This window comes from Nerophis lumbriciformis, linkage group LG07, assembly GCF_033978685.3.
Source record: "Nerophis lumbriciformis linkage group LG07, RoL_Nlum_v2.1, whole genome shotgun sequence".
In the NCBI taxonomy this organism is placed as follows: Eukaryota; Metazoa; Chordata; class Actinopteri; order Syngnathiformes; family Syngnathidae; genus Nerophis; species Nerophis lumbriciformis.
In genome coordinates this window covers 29,105,001-29,123,366 of record NC_084554.2, presented here as the reverse complement: position 1 = coordinate 29,123,366, position 18,366 = coordinate 29,105,001, and the positions used below count along the sequence as shown (strand labels likewise).

At 38.9% G+C, this 18,366-nt stretch overlaps 1 protein-coding gene across 1 annotated transcript in view; it reads right to left on the bottom strand.

Moving 5' to 3' along the window:
• LOC133605413 (uncharacterized) overlaps positions 1 to 18,366 on the bottom strand; it is a 646,046-nt gene that overhangs the window by 267,584 nt on the left and 360,096 nt on the right. Inside the window, exon 24 of the mRNA XM_072913499.1 lies at positions 15,740 to 15,880. Within this exon, the coding sequence (XP_072769600.1) occupies positions 15,740 to 15,880 (141 nt within the window). The remainder of the gene's footprint in view (positions 1 to 15,739; positions 15,881 to 18,366) is intronic.

Genomic DNA, 18,366 nt, shown 5'->3' with positions numbered 1-18,366 from the left:
ACTTTTGTAGCTGTAAGTAGAAATGGCACTGCTGGAGTGGCAGCTGGTTGCATCAGCTCTGCTCGTTTAATGTCTTTAATGTCCTTTGTTGTTTCCCTCTTACACACATGTTTATGTGTGCTATGGCTATGAGGTTTTTTCCTTGGCCTCAGTCTCTCTGTTTTTTTTCTTTTTACTAACTCCCCCCCTCCCCAGCGTTTACCTGTTTCTCACCTTTTTTGTAAGGGGCCCTGGAATTTGGCAGACCCGTCAGCGTTCCTGTTCTGTCTCCCTGTAATGTTTGTCTGATCTTGAATGGGATTGTGCTGAAAGTCTTAATTTCCCCTCGGGGATCGATAAAGTACTTCTGATTCTGATTCTGATCTTGCCTCTGATTGGACAGTCCGTATTGTTTCGCTCTAACCTTAGCCAATTGTGACTCATCATATGAACACCAACCAATCATCATGGATTTTCTCATAATGTATGGATGTCCTCATTCATCCAGGTCATTGTATTTTCTCCATATTTTTTGGGCCTGTATTTGCAGTCCATTTTCTTTCTTTGTAGCTTGTAGCTTTGTTGCAAGCTACTTAGCTACATGGGTCAAAAAGCAGCTAAGCTACAGGAAAAGCTATTTGTTAAAAAAGTAGCAAAGTTACTACCATGCTACTTAAAAATGTAGTTAAGCTACATGTAGATGTTTACTGCCCATCACCGATGTCAACATTGTGTATGTGCTGAAAGCTTCATTTATGATTGTTGCCTTTAGTCACATTTGATTTATTTTATTTAGACTCGCCAAGGTGGTGCTTTACAAAAGACTTGTGGAAAAATGGTTTAAGAACTCTGAAACAAGATACAATACAAATAATATCAAGATAATACCTAAATCAGAAATACTAAATGTTAACAGTATATCAAACAAACATTTAATGAAGTGATCATTGCAAACTTGTGCGTTCGTCGACTCAATCTGCTCCCTTGGACTGGTGTGTGCCACTTTTATTGTCGTTTTTTGTAAAATCCTCAACTTATTTGCCCTTCTTGATTACCTCTCCAGGAACTCTGAAGAAACTTTTATCCTTTTTGTGTTTTGAACGGTTCCAACAGACTAAAACAACGCAAGCATAGGGCGTTTCTCTTTTAGAAAGGCAAAATGCCGTCCAGAATGCTATGACAACACTGGCGCACTTTGAGTATCACATATTAAAGTCAAAGTTGAAGTACAACTGATAGTCACACACACACTATGTGTGGGGAAATTTGTCCTCTGCATTTGACCCATCCTCTTGTTCCACCCCCTGGGAGATGAGGGGAGCAGTGAGCAGCAGCGGTGGCTGCGCTCAGGAATCATTTTGGTGATTTAACCCCTAATTCCAACCCTTGATGCTGAGTAACAAGCAGGGAGGTAATGAGTCCCATTTTTATAGTCTTTGGTATGACTCGGCCAGGGTTTGAACTCAGGACCTAACGATCTCAGGGCGGACACTCTAACCACAAGGCCACAGAGCCGGACGTGACCTCTGGTGAATGTAACCTATAGCGGCAAAATTGGAGGAAACTACTTCACTTAAGCCAGCAGAGGTGCTGATGCTTCTCGGTTTTTTTTGACAAAATTTTTTTTTAGAAAGTTATTATACCGCGTGTGGAGCATCGCACCCTCCCTGCCTTTTAAGCACAGGTTCACTGCAGGCAGTGTTGGGTTGGTTACTGAAAAGCAGTAACTAGTTACAGTTACTTTATTTCAAAAGTAACTTAGTTACTAACTCAGTTACTTACACCAAAAAGTAATGCGTTACTGTAAAAAGTAACTATATAGTTACTTATTTTTTTCTTAAAGCTCCCATTAATGCCCTTTTAGCCTTCATTTCAGTACTGTTATTGCCCTGGAGAATAATACAATCTGTTGATCAACTTGACATGCATTTGCATCACTGAACTCTGCTAAGCAATGTGGTCTACATACAAGGCACAAATACAAAGATATGTTTCAAAGGGCCAATTTATTCCAGGCCAGAACAAATTGTCAAAACTATTTTAAATAGCTGCAAAACAACATACATAAGTAACAAACCACATAATAACAACATAGCTGTAAACCTGGCTTTACCCAAGGAAGGCACACATGACATACACGTTTTTTTCTCTCAAGGAATTGTGAAATAAAATCATGTCTTCAGGAGATCAACACTGTACTGAAGCCCAGAACACTCTATGCATTTCCCCAGTTTTAGTTTAGAGAAAAGGAAAGATTGGCCTGGCCCACTAGGATCCCTCTTTATGTTTGTGAACTTTATAGTCTATACATTTAGAGTGATGTGATAATCAAACACTTTAGAAGTCTAGAATGAAAGAGTATATAAGATAATTGACAGAGTGTGTGTACCTTCAGTGCTGAATGATGAGCAGAAGCAGAGTTTGGAGTGTCTTCTTTAGCTCGATTTCCATGTTTATGTACTCACTGTCCACTGTGTCCAGGTAAGTGAAAATGTTTTCCATGCCATTTGCTGTTTGACGCCGGTATCATGCTAATTAGCTGCCAGAAAGCGGGTGACTCCACTGTAGAAATAGCCTGCATGTCTTCTGGCACAGTGGTCCCCAACCACCGGGGCGGTCCGTGGATCGATTGGTACTGGGCCGCACAAAAAATTAAAACAAATAAAATATATATATATATTTTTTTTTATTAAATCAACATAAAAAACACAAGATACACTTACAATTAGTGCACCAACCCAAAAAACCTCCCTCCCCCATTTACACTCATTCACACTCATTTGCACAAAAGGGTTGTTTCTTTCTGTTATTAATATTTCTGGTTCCTACATTATATATCAACATATATCAATACAGTCTGCAGGGATACAGTCTGTAAGCACACATGATTGTATTTTTTTATGAAAAAAAAAAAAAAAAAAAAAAAAGATACCATACCCACCCTCACACTCCCCCCACCCCCACAACCCCCTCCGTTAAAATCCTTAGGTGGAGGTGAAGTGGCATCGGAGTCTGTGTCTCTCTTTACTAGCTTCGTCGAAGCATGCTGCTTTTGTAGCTGTTTCAGCATCTTTGATCCAAGACAACTTACATTTAACTAAAATGTTCTTTTCTTTGTGCACCACAAAAGCAGTGAGAATATCTGCATTTTAAGAAACTCGACTGCGGCTCCGCCATGATGTCTTGTTAGTAAACACAGACACGCCCCCTCCCCTCCCCGCCCCGTCCCACACCCACATCCAGAGCGCGCCTCTTCTCTTCTCCCCGTTGTGACACTAGAAGATTCAGAAGGATGACACTGAAACTCTCCAATAAAACACACTCGGATCTTCTGTTTCTAGCCGATACTACATAAAAAATAACGCAGTAACGCATCATGTAGTAACGGTAACTGAGTTACTGAATATAAAAAATAACGCGTTAGACTACTAGTTACCGTAACGCGTTAGTCCCAGCACTGACTGCAGGATAATGTAAGTCGAGCAGTAGAGTTGAAAAAAAAACGCCTCTCGTCAAAATCACTTTTGTTTATTCTGATTTTAAATCGATACATAGTTTTCAAGAATCGATTAAAATATCATAATAAACTAAAAACAATTTTTTTTTAATAACAATACATTTTGGGGTTAAAACATTAAACATATATTATTGATAATATTATTGATATTATTGATTTTTTTTTCTCTGCTTTTTTTTTCACTATTGTATTTAAGTAAATACTATATTTGTGCAGTATGACTTCTCAATTGCTTTTTACATGTCTATCCTAAGTATTGTAAAGCTGGGATTGGGTTGGAGTTGCTCTATTTTCTTTTAATAGATTGATTAATATCATGTTTTTTGTAAACACTTTTTTTTAATACTTTTTTTAAGCCAACACTGCACACATAAGTCACATGTCAGCAGGTAAAAGAAGCTTTTGGAACTGGTAACCTGTTTTAAAAAATGTTTTATTATAATTTATATTCCAAATAACATATTACCCCAGTAAGACTAGCTGACTGCCATGGCATCAACAAATGGGGATCCTTTATAAAAATGTAAAAAAGAAATACATTTAAGAGCATCGTGTAAATAGAGAATACATTTTGAATTGAATCTTAACCTCAAGAATCGGAATCAAATTGAATTGTTAGGTGTCCAAAGATTCCCATCTCTATTGAGCAGTGCTGGTAAATGAGCTAAAAGCTATCAGATATCAACTCATTGTGTAGTGCGGCTGTTAAGGCATTGGTAAGTGTGTTTTTTACAACATACTGTCATACATCCACACTAGCTGGTATCCGGAAAAACATAAATGTCCTAATTCTTAATAAACACAATCTCGGGTGGACAAAATTGAGCTCTTATATTTAACCTCGAAGAAAAAAAAATAGTGTAAAAGTGAATATAGAAAGAACACAGTTTGGAATACATTTGAATTTCATTGTTTCATGTTCATTCCTGTTACTCTCAGCACAAAGGAGCGGGGTCGTCCCTCCCTATATATGCAGATCACACGCTGTGCGTAGGGCCCCGTGATCTGTGGGGGCCCCGTTTTGTGTGTAAAATGTCAATGAAGGAATGGCAGGGCGCTTCATATAACCTTTGACTGCAAACATATTCCCAGCCCCTTCCTACTCCATGAAGGGAGTAGGAAGGGCATGGCAAATTTCCTCACACAGCCAGTAGGCCAGTCTTTTTCAACCTTTTTTGAGCCAAGGCACATTTTTTGCGTTGAAAAAATCCCGAGGCACACCACCAGCAGAAAACATTAAAAAAAGAAACTCAGTAGCCGATATTGACAGTAAAAAGTCGTTGTCGCAATTGTTGGATATGACTTTAAACCATAACCAACCATGCATCACAATAGCTCTTGTCTCAAAGTAGGTGGCTTTTCCTGTTTTGTTGGTATTCTCCTGTAGCAGTTTCATGTCTTCCTTTGAGCGCTATTCCCTGCAGTTGCTTTGTTTTCCATTCATCCATTTTCTACCGCTTGTCCCTTTTGGGGTCGCGGGGGGTGCTGGAGCCTATCTCAGCTGCATTTGGGCGGAAGGCGTCATACACCCTGGACAAGTTGCAGGGCCAACACAGATAGACAACATTCACACTCACATTCACACACTAGGGCCAATTTAGTGTTGCCAATCAACCTATCCCCAGGTGCATGTCTTTGGAGGTGGGAGGAAGCCGGAGTACCCGGAGGGAACCCACGCAGTCACAGGGAGAACATGCAAACTCCACACAGAAAGATCCCGAGCCCAGGATTGAACTCAGGACTACTCAGGACCTTTGTATTGTGAGGCACATGCACTAACCCCTGTTCCACCGTGCTGTTTTAGCTATCAATAATATTTAAGTTGTTGCTATCCTTCTTTGTGTGGATATTGTTGATTGTCATGTCATGTTCGGATGTACTTTGTGGACGCCGTCTTTGCTCTACAGTAAGTCTTTGCTGTCGTCCAGCATTCTGCTTTTGTTGACTTTGTAGCCAGTTCAGTTTTAGTTTCGTTCTGCATAGCCTTCCCTAAGCTTCAATGCCTTTTCTTAACAGCACACTAGACTGTATATACAGTCTGGTGTGCCATGGGAGATTATGTAATTTAGTAATTATGTAATTTAGTGTCGCGGCACAGTGGTTGGAAAACACTGCAGTAGGTACTGGGTTCGAATCCCGGTCAGAATTGAGTTGGGAAGGCTTATAAAGGCACATTTTATGTTTTAATGATGTTAAAATTGTTATTTTGGGCAACAAAGTTTTACATACATTAAAAAATGTGAACATTTTCATTCAAAATGTTTTTGTTTAAGGCCCTAATTTAGCCTGCAAAGGAGATTAGTGTGTTTTATATTTTATAGAAATAATACCTGGTAAGCTAATAAGAATTCTAGTAATTTGGAGAGAAATAAAATACTGCAGTATTTTGCTCGTTATACACCAATGAAGGACCACACATACGCCGCTGAAGTACCACACACGCTCATTTGATGAAATTAGGTTAAGATGGAGCCTGTTCTTTTCGCCTTTGTGCGAGACGAGGACACAGAGTGGAAATTAGGAGTGTGTGTGTGCGCGCCCAAGTGTGTCTTTTTGTGTGAGGCTGACTAATCCCTGGGCAGAGCTGAAACGAGTTAAAAACACATCAAAGAGAAGCTTAACCTCTGTGAAACCTCACCGGGTTTTCAAGAACAACAAATGATCATTCTCCTCATTGTTTCCAGGGGGACGCTTTTCACCGCCGCAGACTCGCCCCTCAGTCCTGCCAGTTTTTTTTTGTTTTTTTTTAAAGCCTGTGGTTTTATTTTTAATGACAGTGTGTGTTGCTCGGGTGCGTGTTTGCACTTAAAGGGAAGCTTTTTTTTTTTTAATATATATAAGTGCGACAGTAAACGAGGGAAAACCAAACTAACAAGGACATAAAGTTGCGCTTGGAATCATTAAAACAGAACTGGAAATCATAACTAACTTTAGCTTGTGCAGAATCAATGAAGGATAGAAAAAAAGATTTGGTAGGCAGGTGGACGAGTGTGTGTGTGTGTGTGGTCCCAGGCTTGCTTTCACCTACACTTCTCATTATCACAGTGTATTGGCAAGTTTTTTTCTGCACAAGTATAGGTTTGTGCATGTTTCTTTGCCTTGTCTTGCCTCAATTATTATTATATAGGCACACAGGACAAAAGTGCCATAAAGAGTGTTTTCATCCTGTGACGACTTACATCTGCTTTTATTTATTTTCCTGCTACTCCAACACGGACAGAGACAAAGAGACATTTCTATTCAGGGTATAAAATACCTCTAAAACACGGGGAGACGAGAATGCCGGCGCATTATGCGGCGATTACAGGACAAGTGGTCACATGGACTGCAGTAGATGCAGGACAACATGCGGCATGGAAATAGAAGAATAAAGATTGAACCCAAATATAAGACGCCACTTTCAGTATCAGTGACATAAAAAAGTGTATTTTATACGTTTGATGATTCTGCTTCATTGTTTGCCATTATCTTAAAAGTAGCATTGGGACATTTTTTCCCCCAGTGAATACGTTTGATTGAGATTGTCTTAGGCTATGTCTACACTAAGCTGGATAACCCCTTAAAGGGGCACATTGTCACCAGACCTATGTAAGCGTCAATATATACCTTGATGTTGCAGAAAAAAGACCATTATTTTTTTAACCGATTTCCGAACTCTAAATGGGTGAATTTTGGCAAATTAAACGCCTTTCTAATATTCGCTCTCGGAGCGATGACGTCACAACGTGACGTCACATCAGGAAGCAATCCGCCATTTTCTCAAACACCGAGTCAAATCAGCTCTGTTATTTTCCGTTTTTTCGACTGTTTTCCGTACCTTGGAGACATCATGCCTCGTCGGTGTGTTGTCGGAGGGTGTAACAACAGGAACAGGGACGGATTCAAGTTGCACCAGTGGCCCAAAGATGCGAAAGTGGCAAGAAATTGGACGTTTGTTCCGCACACTTTACCGACGAAAGCTATGCTACGACAGAGAGGGCAAGAATGTGTGGATATCCTGCGACACTCAAAGCAGCTGCATTTCCAACGATAAAGTCAAAGAAATCTGCCGCCAGACCCCCATTGAATCTGCCGGAGTGTGTGAGCAATTCAGGGACAAAGGACCTCGGTAGCACGGCAAGCAATGGCGGCAGTTTGTTCCCGCAGACGAGCGAGCAAAACCCCCTGGATGTCTTGGCTCACACCGTCCCTTATGCCACCGAAGATGATCAAGAGAAGAATATCGACCCTAGCTTCCCTGGCCTACTGACATCAACTCCAAAACTGGACGGATCAGCTTTCAGGAAAAGAGCGCGGATGAGGGTATGTCTACAGAATATATTAATTGATGAAATTGGGCTGTCTGCACTCTCAAAGTGCATGTTGTTGCCAAATGTATTTCATATGCTGTAAACCTAGTTCATAGTTGTTAGTTTCCTTTAATGCCAAACAAACACATACCAATCGTTGGTTAGAAGGCGATCGCCAAATTTGTCCTCGCTTTCTCCCGTGTCGCTGGCTGTCGTGTCGTTTTCGACGGTTTCGCTTGCATACGGTTCAAACCGATATGGCTCAATAGCTTCAGTTTCTTCTTCAATTTCGTTTTCGCTACCTGCCTCCACACTACAACCATCCGTTTCAATACATTCGTAATCTGCTGAATTGCTTAAGCCGCTGAAATCACCACACTAAATCATCGTTTAATGCCCCCCTCCTGGGCCAATTTTTTAGCTTTGTATGGACTCATTGATCGTTTGCAAACTGAGTCCAGAGAGGAAGTGACGCCAGAAAGACCGCGCCCCACACATGAAGTGACGTCAGAAAGAACGCGCCACAGCCAGGTTCATAACAACCGGAGCTAACCACTGGTGAGATGGAGGCGAGTCATCCAGACATGCCCGTGTTTCTCATTCTTCTACATGTACAGACGCTTGTGGAAATCACACATGAATACCCGGAGAGAAGGAAACGCGCGTTTGCAGCTATTTGGGATACAACACTTCTCAGACGGCAAGATAACTTTCCAATGTCCTGGTCAGCTGTGATTCTACTTACCGAAAAACTTTGTCCATTTGTCGAAGGAGAGACAACGAGAATGCGGGCTCCCGTGAATGTGATAAAAAAAAGGTAGTGTGTGCTTTGTATTACCTGGCCGCCGAAAACTACGGAAAACATCATCCCTCGTTTGATTGTTGTCAAATGTTCTTTATCACATTGTTTACGTGTCTAATAAAGATTTGATTAATTTATGATGGCTCAGGTGTGATTCACTACAATAGGGCCCCACAGCACACTGGATTCCAGTTGATTGAAATACCACAACACTGGATATTGTTCAGATAAATGTAATTTAATTTAAGAACTTGCACACAAAGCAACACTGGAGGAGACTATGACTTGCACATTTTTTGCCCATGCGTACTAGGTCGCGTTGCGCCGGCTGACGGAGAGGGGGAGGGGGACTTGAACGACCATTGTGTTTGTGTGGACAAGGATAAGGTTAGGTGGGATTTACCCTGGATAACCTTATGGTAATGTAGAAGGGGCTTTAGAACAGGGGTTCTTAACCTTTTTGAACTCAGGGCCCAAGTTTTTCACTACAGGGGCCTACTCAAATGTTAAAGGGGAACATTATCACCAGACCTATGTAAGCGTCAATATATACCTTGATGTTGCAGAAAAAAGATCATATATTTTTTTAACCGATTTCCGAACTCTAAATGGGTGAATTTTGGCGAATTAAACGCCTTTCTATTATTCGCTCTCGGAGCGATGACGTCACATTGTGATGTCACATCGGGAAGCAATCCGCCATTTTCTCACTTTCGTCGGTGTGTTGTCGGAGGGTGTAACAACACGAACAGGGACGGATTCAAGTTGCACCAGTGGCCCAAAGATGCTAAAGTGGCAAGAAATTGGACGAAATTTGTTCAAAATACGAGGGTGTGGGGAAAGCCGACAAAATGGTCAGTCGTTTGTTCCGCACACTTTACCGACGAAAGCTATGCTACGACAGAGATGGCAAGAATGTGTGGATATCCTGCGACACTCAAAGCAGATGCATTTCCAACAATAAAGACCCGAGCTTCCCTGGCCTGCTGACATCAACTCCAAAACTGGACAGATCAGCTTTCAGGAAAAGAGAGCGGATGAGGGTATGTCTACAGAATATATTAATTGATGAAAACTTTATTCATTACTCGCGGTTTTACGTAAATTATTATACATAAACTGTGTTTACCAATAATTTAGCTTAAAAACATTTAATTTTTTCAATCATTCGAGTACATTCGGGTAGTCTTGTGTAATGCAGTATTTTGTGTCTATTTAGGTATGGTTAACCTGAGTGCTGAAATCGTGGAAAAATATATGTTCTTAGCGCGCCTGAAATGGGCTGTCTGCACTCTCAAAGTGCATGTTGTTGCCAAATGTATTTCATATGCTGTAAACCTAGTTCATAGTTGTTAGTTTCCTTTAATGCCAAACAAACACATACCAATCGTTGGTTAGAAGGCGATCACCGAATTTGTCCTCGCTTTCTCCCGTGTCGCTGGCTGTCGTGTCGTTTTCGTCGGTTTCGCTTGTATACGGTTCAAACCGATATGGCTCAATAGCTTCAGTTTCTTCTTCAATTTCATTTTCTCTACCTGCCTCCACACTACAACCATCCGTTTCAATACATGCATAATCTGTTGAATCGCTTAAGCCGCTGAAATCCGAGTCTGAATCCGAGCTAATGTCGCTATATCTTGCTGTTCTATCCGCCATGTTTGTTTGTATTGGCATCACTGTGTGACGTCACAGGAAAATGGACGGGTGTATATAACGATGGTTAAAATCAGGCACTTTGAAGTTTTTTTTAGGGATATTGCGTGATGGGTAAAATTTTGAAAAAAACTTCGAAAAATAAAATAAGCCACTGGGAACTGATTATTAATGGTTTTAACCCTTCTGGAATTGTGATAATGTTCCCCTTTAACACTAAATGATTAATCTTACTGTTGATTTTAAATCATATTCAATAATTATATCTAACCTATTTACAGTTTATAATCTTGTAAAATGATATGAAACCATGTGTTAATCACAAAGATTATTTATTTAACACATAAACCTTAGGGTTAGGTCAGGCAGATTAGAAAAAAATAATTACTAATTAAATATCCTGCTTAAAAAGGGACTCATAAAACTTAAAAATAAATTCACATGTAATTATGTTCTGCAAAAATAAATAAACAAAATTAATGATGAATATGTTTCTTAACTTAACTAACTGTTAATAAAATAAAGAGCAAATTAACATACAGCGTCACCAGTTTAGTTATAATTGTTGCGTTTAAGAAATGTCTGTATGACTTAAGCACAAGATGTTTCTGTTTGTTTAATATTGTCATTACTGCCACAAGTGGTGAAACAGTGTATTACAACTAAGTACCGCTGAGAAACAGATCCAAAGCATCCAAAGTATTTCTCCTCTAGAAGAGGGGACATGCCCAGAGAAAGATGGTTTCACTCTTTTGTGGTGCAAAATGACAGTTATGATAAAAAGGAGTGAGACACATTATGTTAGCAAGGGTGTCCCGATCCGATATTGATATTTGTTCGATATCAGCAAAAAAACGACAGGTTGTATCGGCTTGCATCTAAAACCTGCTGTGTGTTCAAATCTGCAAAACTGTGCAGCCAATTAACATCTAAATGTCCTCCAATAAGCACAAACGGTTGGTCTTTTCTTGTATTTCAGTACAAGTCATTTACAAAAGGTAAACATGGTAGGCTATAGGCTACTGGGAGCTAACAGCTAAACAACAGCTAAGCACACAATAGCAGACAAGCTAAACATATGTAAGGGTCCTTAATTAAACAATATTGCAGTCTTAAACACCACATTTATTAAATATTAGAAAGTATCAAATAATTATAGTTGCATATTACTTACACATACAAAATCTCTAAGGCAGAAGCGTTCTAGAAAGTATCCAGTAACAAATGTGTTCGCATCATTCAACTTACTGCATCATGAGCTTATCGCCTGCAATCAGCACACCTGGAGCTGATGATCAGACCCGCCTTGATAAGCCTGCTCAACCTGCTATCCCGGGCGAGAACGTAGTCTTCTGTTGGAGTACCGTAAGCAATCTTCGTGCTTGATGCAACTTTACTCTTGCTCTCTGTGTTTTCTCTCCTGTCATATTTGATTTGGTCCCGTGTCTTCCTTGTCTTCCTTGTCGTCCTTCTGGCAGACCTTCCTTCCCATTTTGACGAGCTGTGCGTCTCGTCATTTCCTTGTTCCTTTGCTTCCCGGACTGCCTCTTGGATCTCGACCTCCCGCTTGGACACGGACCTTTTGCCACCTCGCTATCGCCCTGACTACCTGCCTGCTCACGGACATACGAGCCTGCCCAGCCCCTTTAGGACTTGCCTCTCGCTCAACACTCTGGCAATTAATTCCTACACATAGTCTTACACCATACACACTCTAGAACTAGTCACACTCCGTTCTCTTGTTTATTTAGATTATTGCTTGTTATTATATATATAGTATACATATAATAAATCATAGAGTAAATAATATGCCCCCTTGTGGTCTGTGCCGTCTACTTCCTCCTGTACATAACAGTTACCTCAGATTTTTTACGCCACAATATTTGCATGGTTGGTTTTTGCCGCAAACAGTATCGTTAACAAATATCCCAGTCTTTTTTTTTGTAATATCAAATACAACTTCAAAATAAGCCATAATTGTTTCATATTTATATGCATGTTTTATTATCAAGAGTCGAAATCCAAGTGTGATAAATGTGTGGGTTTTGTTTTGAAGATGCCTTTATTTTGAAGTGACATTGACTGGAAGTGTTCACACTTTGTTGCAATTTACTCACAGCACAAATAAGTTATAACAAAAATAATGAGGCAACTAATGAGTTATCTAACGAATTAAAATCACATCTATACAGATTAATCACACATTTTGTTTTGACCGTACATGCTCCTTTACTTTAACCATGGTCACCTGAAATGCAGAGCGGGTTGTTATATGGTCAGAAATTGGGTCAATGCATACGTCAGTACAAAGATGAGTAAGAAGACTTTGACTTGTGTATTTGCTGGTAAATTTTATTTCAAAATAAACCCATATGGTACTTTAGATCAAGTGTTTGCAAGTTTAGATTGAATAAATGACATGCATTCAAGTACAATATTGAAAATAAATGTTTCTGGGTTGTGTTTGTGCCTAAATATTGGACTCTTTTTGTAAATTAATTTAAATTATACAAGCTAGTAATAACCCTTATTGATTATGATCAATCCAAGTTTAAAAATGTGGTCACCGTACTTTCCGTACTATGAGCCACTATTTTTTTTCCTACGCTTTGAACCCTGCAGCTTATAAAACGGTGAAGTTAATTTATGGAAAGGACATAATATTTTGTATTCAAAAAATAGTTTTCCACAAACACTGAAAAGGTGTGTTATTATTTGTGCTATGGTGCCATCTTTTGGACGACTTTGCTCACTGCAGGTGAAGCGGGTTGAAAATGTACTTCCCGTTTTGAGCCTTGAACCGCAGGTTAAAGTCCTATTTTTTCTATTATTTATCCATTGCGCTTCTGCTCGAAAATATTCTTAATCACTCCAAGCCAAAATTTTAAGTTTTACTATGTAACTAAAACAATTCATACTTACTAAACCATCCCATGTGTGATGTATGTTAGTAGTGTTTACATGCCTATTTGTACAAGCTATCGTAATCAAGCTAGCGTTGTTAGCATTAGCTAATATGCTAACACGTTTACAAGTGTCTGTGTTAGTACTAATAACTTACAATGGCATTCTTTTTGTATTGTTTTAGTTTTGTAAATTCACCAAAACGTCACCATGGAGTTATTCAGTCTGGCTAGCTGATTGAAGAGATACCTTCAGCTAGTGGGTCCATGACGATGACTTCCGTTTGTTTGATTAGTCGTTTTACTGCCGTGTTACAGGCACCGTTTGGAAACAATTAAGATATGTAAATAAACATTTACAAAATATTTTGTACTGGTATAAATATTTGGCTTATAGTCCATAGTCTGGTGCGGTTAATATATGTAAACATATTTCTTTCTCCTAAAATTTGGTGGGTGCGGCTTATATACCGGTGCCATACTTGCCAACCTTGAGACCTCCGATTTCGGGAGGTGTGGGGTGGGGGGTGGGCCTGAGGCGTGGTTGGGGGCGTGGTTAAGAGGGGAGGAGTATATTTACAGCTAGAATTCACCAAGTCAAGTATTTCATATATATATATATATATATATATATATATATATATATATATATATATATATATATAAGAAATACTTGACTTTCAGTTAATTCTAGCTATATATATATATATATATATATATAAGAAATACTTGACTTTCAGTGAATTATAGCTATACATACATATATATATATATATATATATATATATATATATATATATATATATATATATATATATATATATAAATAAAAGAAATACTTGAATTTCAGTGTTCATTTATTTACACATATACACACACATAACACTCATCTACTCATTGTTGAGTTAAGGGTTGAATTGTCCATCCTTGTTCTATTCTCTGTCATTATTTTTCTAACCATGCTGAACACCCTCTCTGATGATGCATTCTGCTTCGTCTCCTTGTTGTGTGCACAGTTGTGCACTGCACTCTCTATAAGCCATAGATGTTATTGTCACATATGCATGTACAGTAGATGGCAGTATTGTCCTGTTTAAGAGTGTCACAACATTGCTGTTTATGGCAGACGAACTGCTTTACGGTAGACGAAAACGTGACTGCTGTTGTTGTGTGTTGTTACCGTGCTGGGAGGACGTTAATGAAACTGCCTAACAATAAACCTGGAGGGCGCGTGGCCTCCAGCTACGCCTGAATTTCGGGAGATTTTCGGGAGAAATTTTGTCCCGGGAAGTTTTCGGGAGAGGCGCTGAATTTCTGGAGTCTGCCGGAAAATCCGGGAGTATTAGCAAGTATGACCGGTGCGCTCTAGAGCCCAGTAAACACAGCAATCTGGTTGAGAACATTTATAATTTGACGGCACTATTTTTTTGACTCAGTTTTCACTTTGGATTTAGAGGACAAGCTTAGAATAAACCCGAAGCAAGAAAGCCACTTGTCTCTATACGTGGTTGGAAGGAGTAAAATGGTAAATGGGTTATACTTGTATAGCGCTTTTCTACCTTTTTTTTAAGGAACCCAAAGCGCTTTGACACTATTTCCACATTCACACACACATGTAACAGCCACTATGGGGCCAAAAAAGTTGTGAGTGCCAGCACTTTAAAAAAGAAGGAGAAAAAGACGATTGAATTCAAGGAAAGAGTCAAAGTGAAGTACAAAAGTATACTGTATCTCCAACAAGGAGCTTCAATAAAGGTGAATAATAATTCTATGTATTTTACAATGTTTTCTGCATGGAAAACTATAACTATTCTCTATAAAATGAGTTTAATGCTAGTATTTGGAATAGACTTAGATCGTTTCATATATAAATAAATGCTTCGGTTTTGCAGGATTCTGTCTGAAGTACCACTATGAAAAATAAAGTACATCATGTAAATAATATGGGACTGCGAGGCTCGGTTAGTAGAGGGGCCGTACCTGGTTCGATCCCCGACTTATGACATCCGCATCACGTACATTGTGTCCTTGAGCAAGACACTTCCCCCTTGCTCCTGATGGGTCGTGGTTAGGGCCTTCTAACCATCAGTGTGTGAATATGTGTGTGAATGGCTGAATGTGGAAATAGTGTCAAAGTGCTTTGAGTATCTTGAAGGTAGAAAAGCGCTATACAAGTATAATCCATTTACCATCTACCATAAATATATAGGTAGATTTCTATGATGGTGTTTGAGACTTTTTGGCCTTAGTGGAGGTCTTTAATCATGCCAAGTGCTAGGAACATGCACGTTAGATGAGTTACAACGGCTGACAAAGGTGCTATCATACGAAAATGATTTTTTTTTAAGCTTTAAGTAAATCTTCCTACATTCACTCAGTTTCCTTCCTGAAGGCGATGAGCACCCTGGGACACGACTTTGACCTGCAGGAAGTTAACCTCACACTGAGCACGTTCCCCCAGTGAGCAGCTTGAGGTGAAAAAGCCGTGACAGGTCAAAGTGTTCTGCAGGTTTTACTTGGGCTGATCTCTCTCTGGTCTGAATCCAGAGGGGGCGGGACAGAAGGCGGGGTCTATTGCCTTGGTCGATGGGCTCACCTTAGGGTCTTCGATGCAGCCAGTGTGCATCGTTGCTTGTTTCAAGCAGGGGAATGGTGTGGCCGATGGAGGTTGTCGACCATTGGACTTCTCTGCTAGCTGCCCACGCAAACGCTTGTTCTCCTCACTGAGGGCAGATAACTGCAGGAGAAAAAGAACACAAAGAATGTTGAAAAAAAAGGAAAAACTTGAAGCGATGTGTCACAATTAAATCAACCAAATTAAACACTTAACTCAAAGTTACCGATAAAAATCAATCATACCGAGTCGGCGGCTGGCGCGGTGATGAGAGCGCAGACGTGCCTATCATATTCTTTAATTCCTCTTTCACACTTGCTTTCATGCATGTTGGAGGCCAAATGGAAAAAATTGCACATGTACAATTGCAGTTAGATATGGTCTATAATGTATGCATGTGGGAATCACACTATGACACAAAGCCATTTGAGCAATCAAGTTGGAAAAAAATAATTACAGAAATCATATATGATATTGACAGAGATCAATGTGAGTACAAAGAAAGCAATAAACAAGCGATGGGTAGTTTTAAACATTCAGAAAGTATCCACAGCGGTGTCGACACTGCCTCCACCTCCTCTCTAAATATATATACAGTCGCGATCAAAAGTTTACATACACTTGTAAACAACATAATACTTTCTACAACTCTTATTTTTTTGTGATAGAGTGATTGGAGCACATACTTGTTGGTCACAAAAAACATTCATGAAGTTTGGTTCTTTAATGCGTTTATTATGGGTCTACTGAAAATGTGACCAAATCTGCTGGGTCAAAAGTATACATACAGCAATGTTAATATTTGGTTACATGTCCCTTGGCAAGTTTCACTGCAATAAGTTGCTTTTGGTAGCCATCCACAAGCTTCTAGTAAGCTTCTGGTTGAATTTTTGACCACTCCTCTTGACAAAATTGGTGCAGTTCAGCTAAATGTGTTGGTTTTCTGACATGAACTTGTTTCTTCAGCATTGTCCACACGTTTAAGTCAGGACTTTGGGAAGGCCATTCTAAAACCTTAATTCTAGCCTGATTTAGCCATTTCTTTACCACTTTTGACATGTGTTTGGGGTCATTGTCCTGTTCGAACACCCAACTGCGCCCAAGACCCAACCTCTGGGCTGATTATTTTAGGTTGTCCTGAAGAATTTGGAGGTAATCCTCCTTTTTCATTGTCCCATTTAAAGCACCAGTTGCATTGACAGTAAAACAGGCCCAGAGCATAATACTACCACCACCATGCTTGACGGTGTGCTTGGTGTTCCTGGGATTAAAGACCACGCCTGCTCTCCTCCAAACTTATTGCTGGGTATTGTGACCAAACAGCTCAATTTTTGTTTCATCTGACCACAAAACTTTTCTTCAGAAGGTCTTATGTTTGCCCATGTGATGTAAGATGAAACAAAAATTGAGCTGTTTGGCCACAATACCCAGCAATATGTTTGGAAAAGAATATATATATACACATATATATATATACATATATATATACATATATATATATATATATATATATATATATATATATATATATATATATATATATATATACACACATGTATATACATATATACATACATACATACATACATATATATATATATATATATACATATATATATATATATATATATATATATATATATATATATATATATATATATATATATATATATACACATGTATATACATACATACATACATACATACATACATATATACACACACATATATAGATATATAAATATATACACACCTACAAATACACACTCAAATATACATTTACACACATATACATGCATATTTACACCCACATATATACATATACACATATATACAATTATATACAATGATATACATACATATGGGTTGTACTTGTATAGCGCTTTTCTACCTTCAAGGTACTCAAAGCGCTTTGACACTACTTCCACATTTACCCATTCACACACACATTCACACACATATATACACATGTATACACACACACATATGCCCATATATAAATATATACACTAGAGTTGTACGGTATACCGGTACTAGTATAGAATCGCGGAACTAATGAATCAAAAAGGTATTATACTCTGTTTGAAAAGTATGTTTGTATTATACACATATGTTTGTACGTGTATAATACGTAACACAATAGGCCGCCCTATAAAGCCACATTTTTAAACATTTAGCTAAAATGTAAGGGTAAAAAGTGCAAATGTTTGCATGGTAATTACTTAGGCAAAGTGGCACATAAAAAGGAATGAAATCATGTATTTTTAGCTGTGAGTAAAACAGGAAAGTAAAGAAGAGGAGCGACAAAGAGACGAGTAATGACAGCTGCACACATCCGTGTGTGTGTGTGTGTGTGCGCCAAGATGAGTGTATAAGGTTTTACTATTACGCTAGCACACACTAATCTGATGACTACAAATAACTCGGGGGTTTAGGCTTAACCCTTAAGGAGCCAATGACAGGAAGTTGATGTGTCAAAAGGAACCAAATACGCTTAATATTTAGTCGCTCTGACAGCAAAACATCCAATCAAATTTTAGGGATGAACACACATAATTAGTTGTGCATTTTCATTTTCATCATTTTTGGATACTACTTGCAAAGGATTG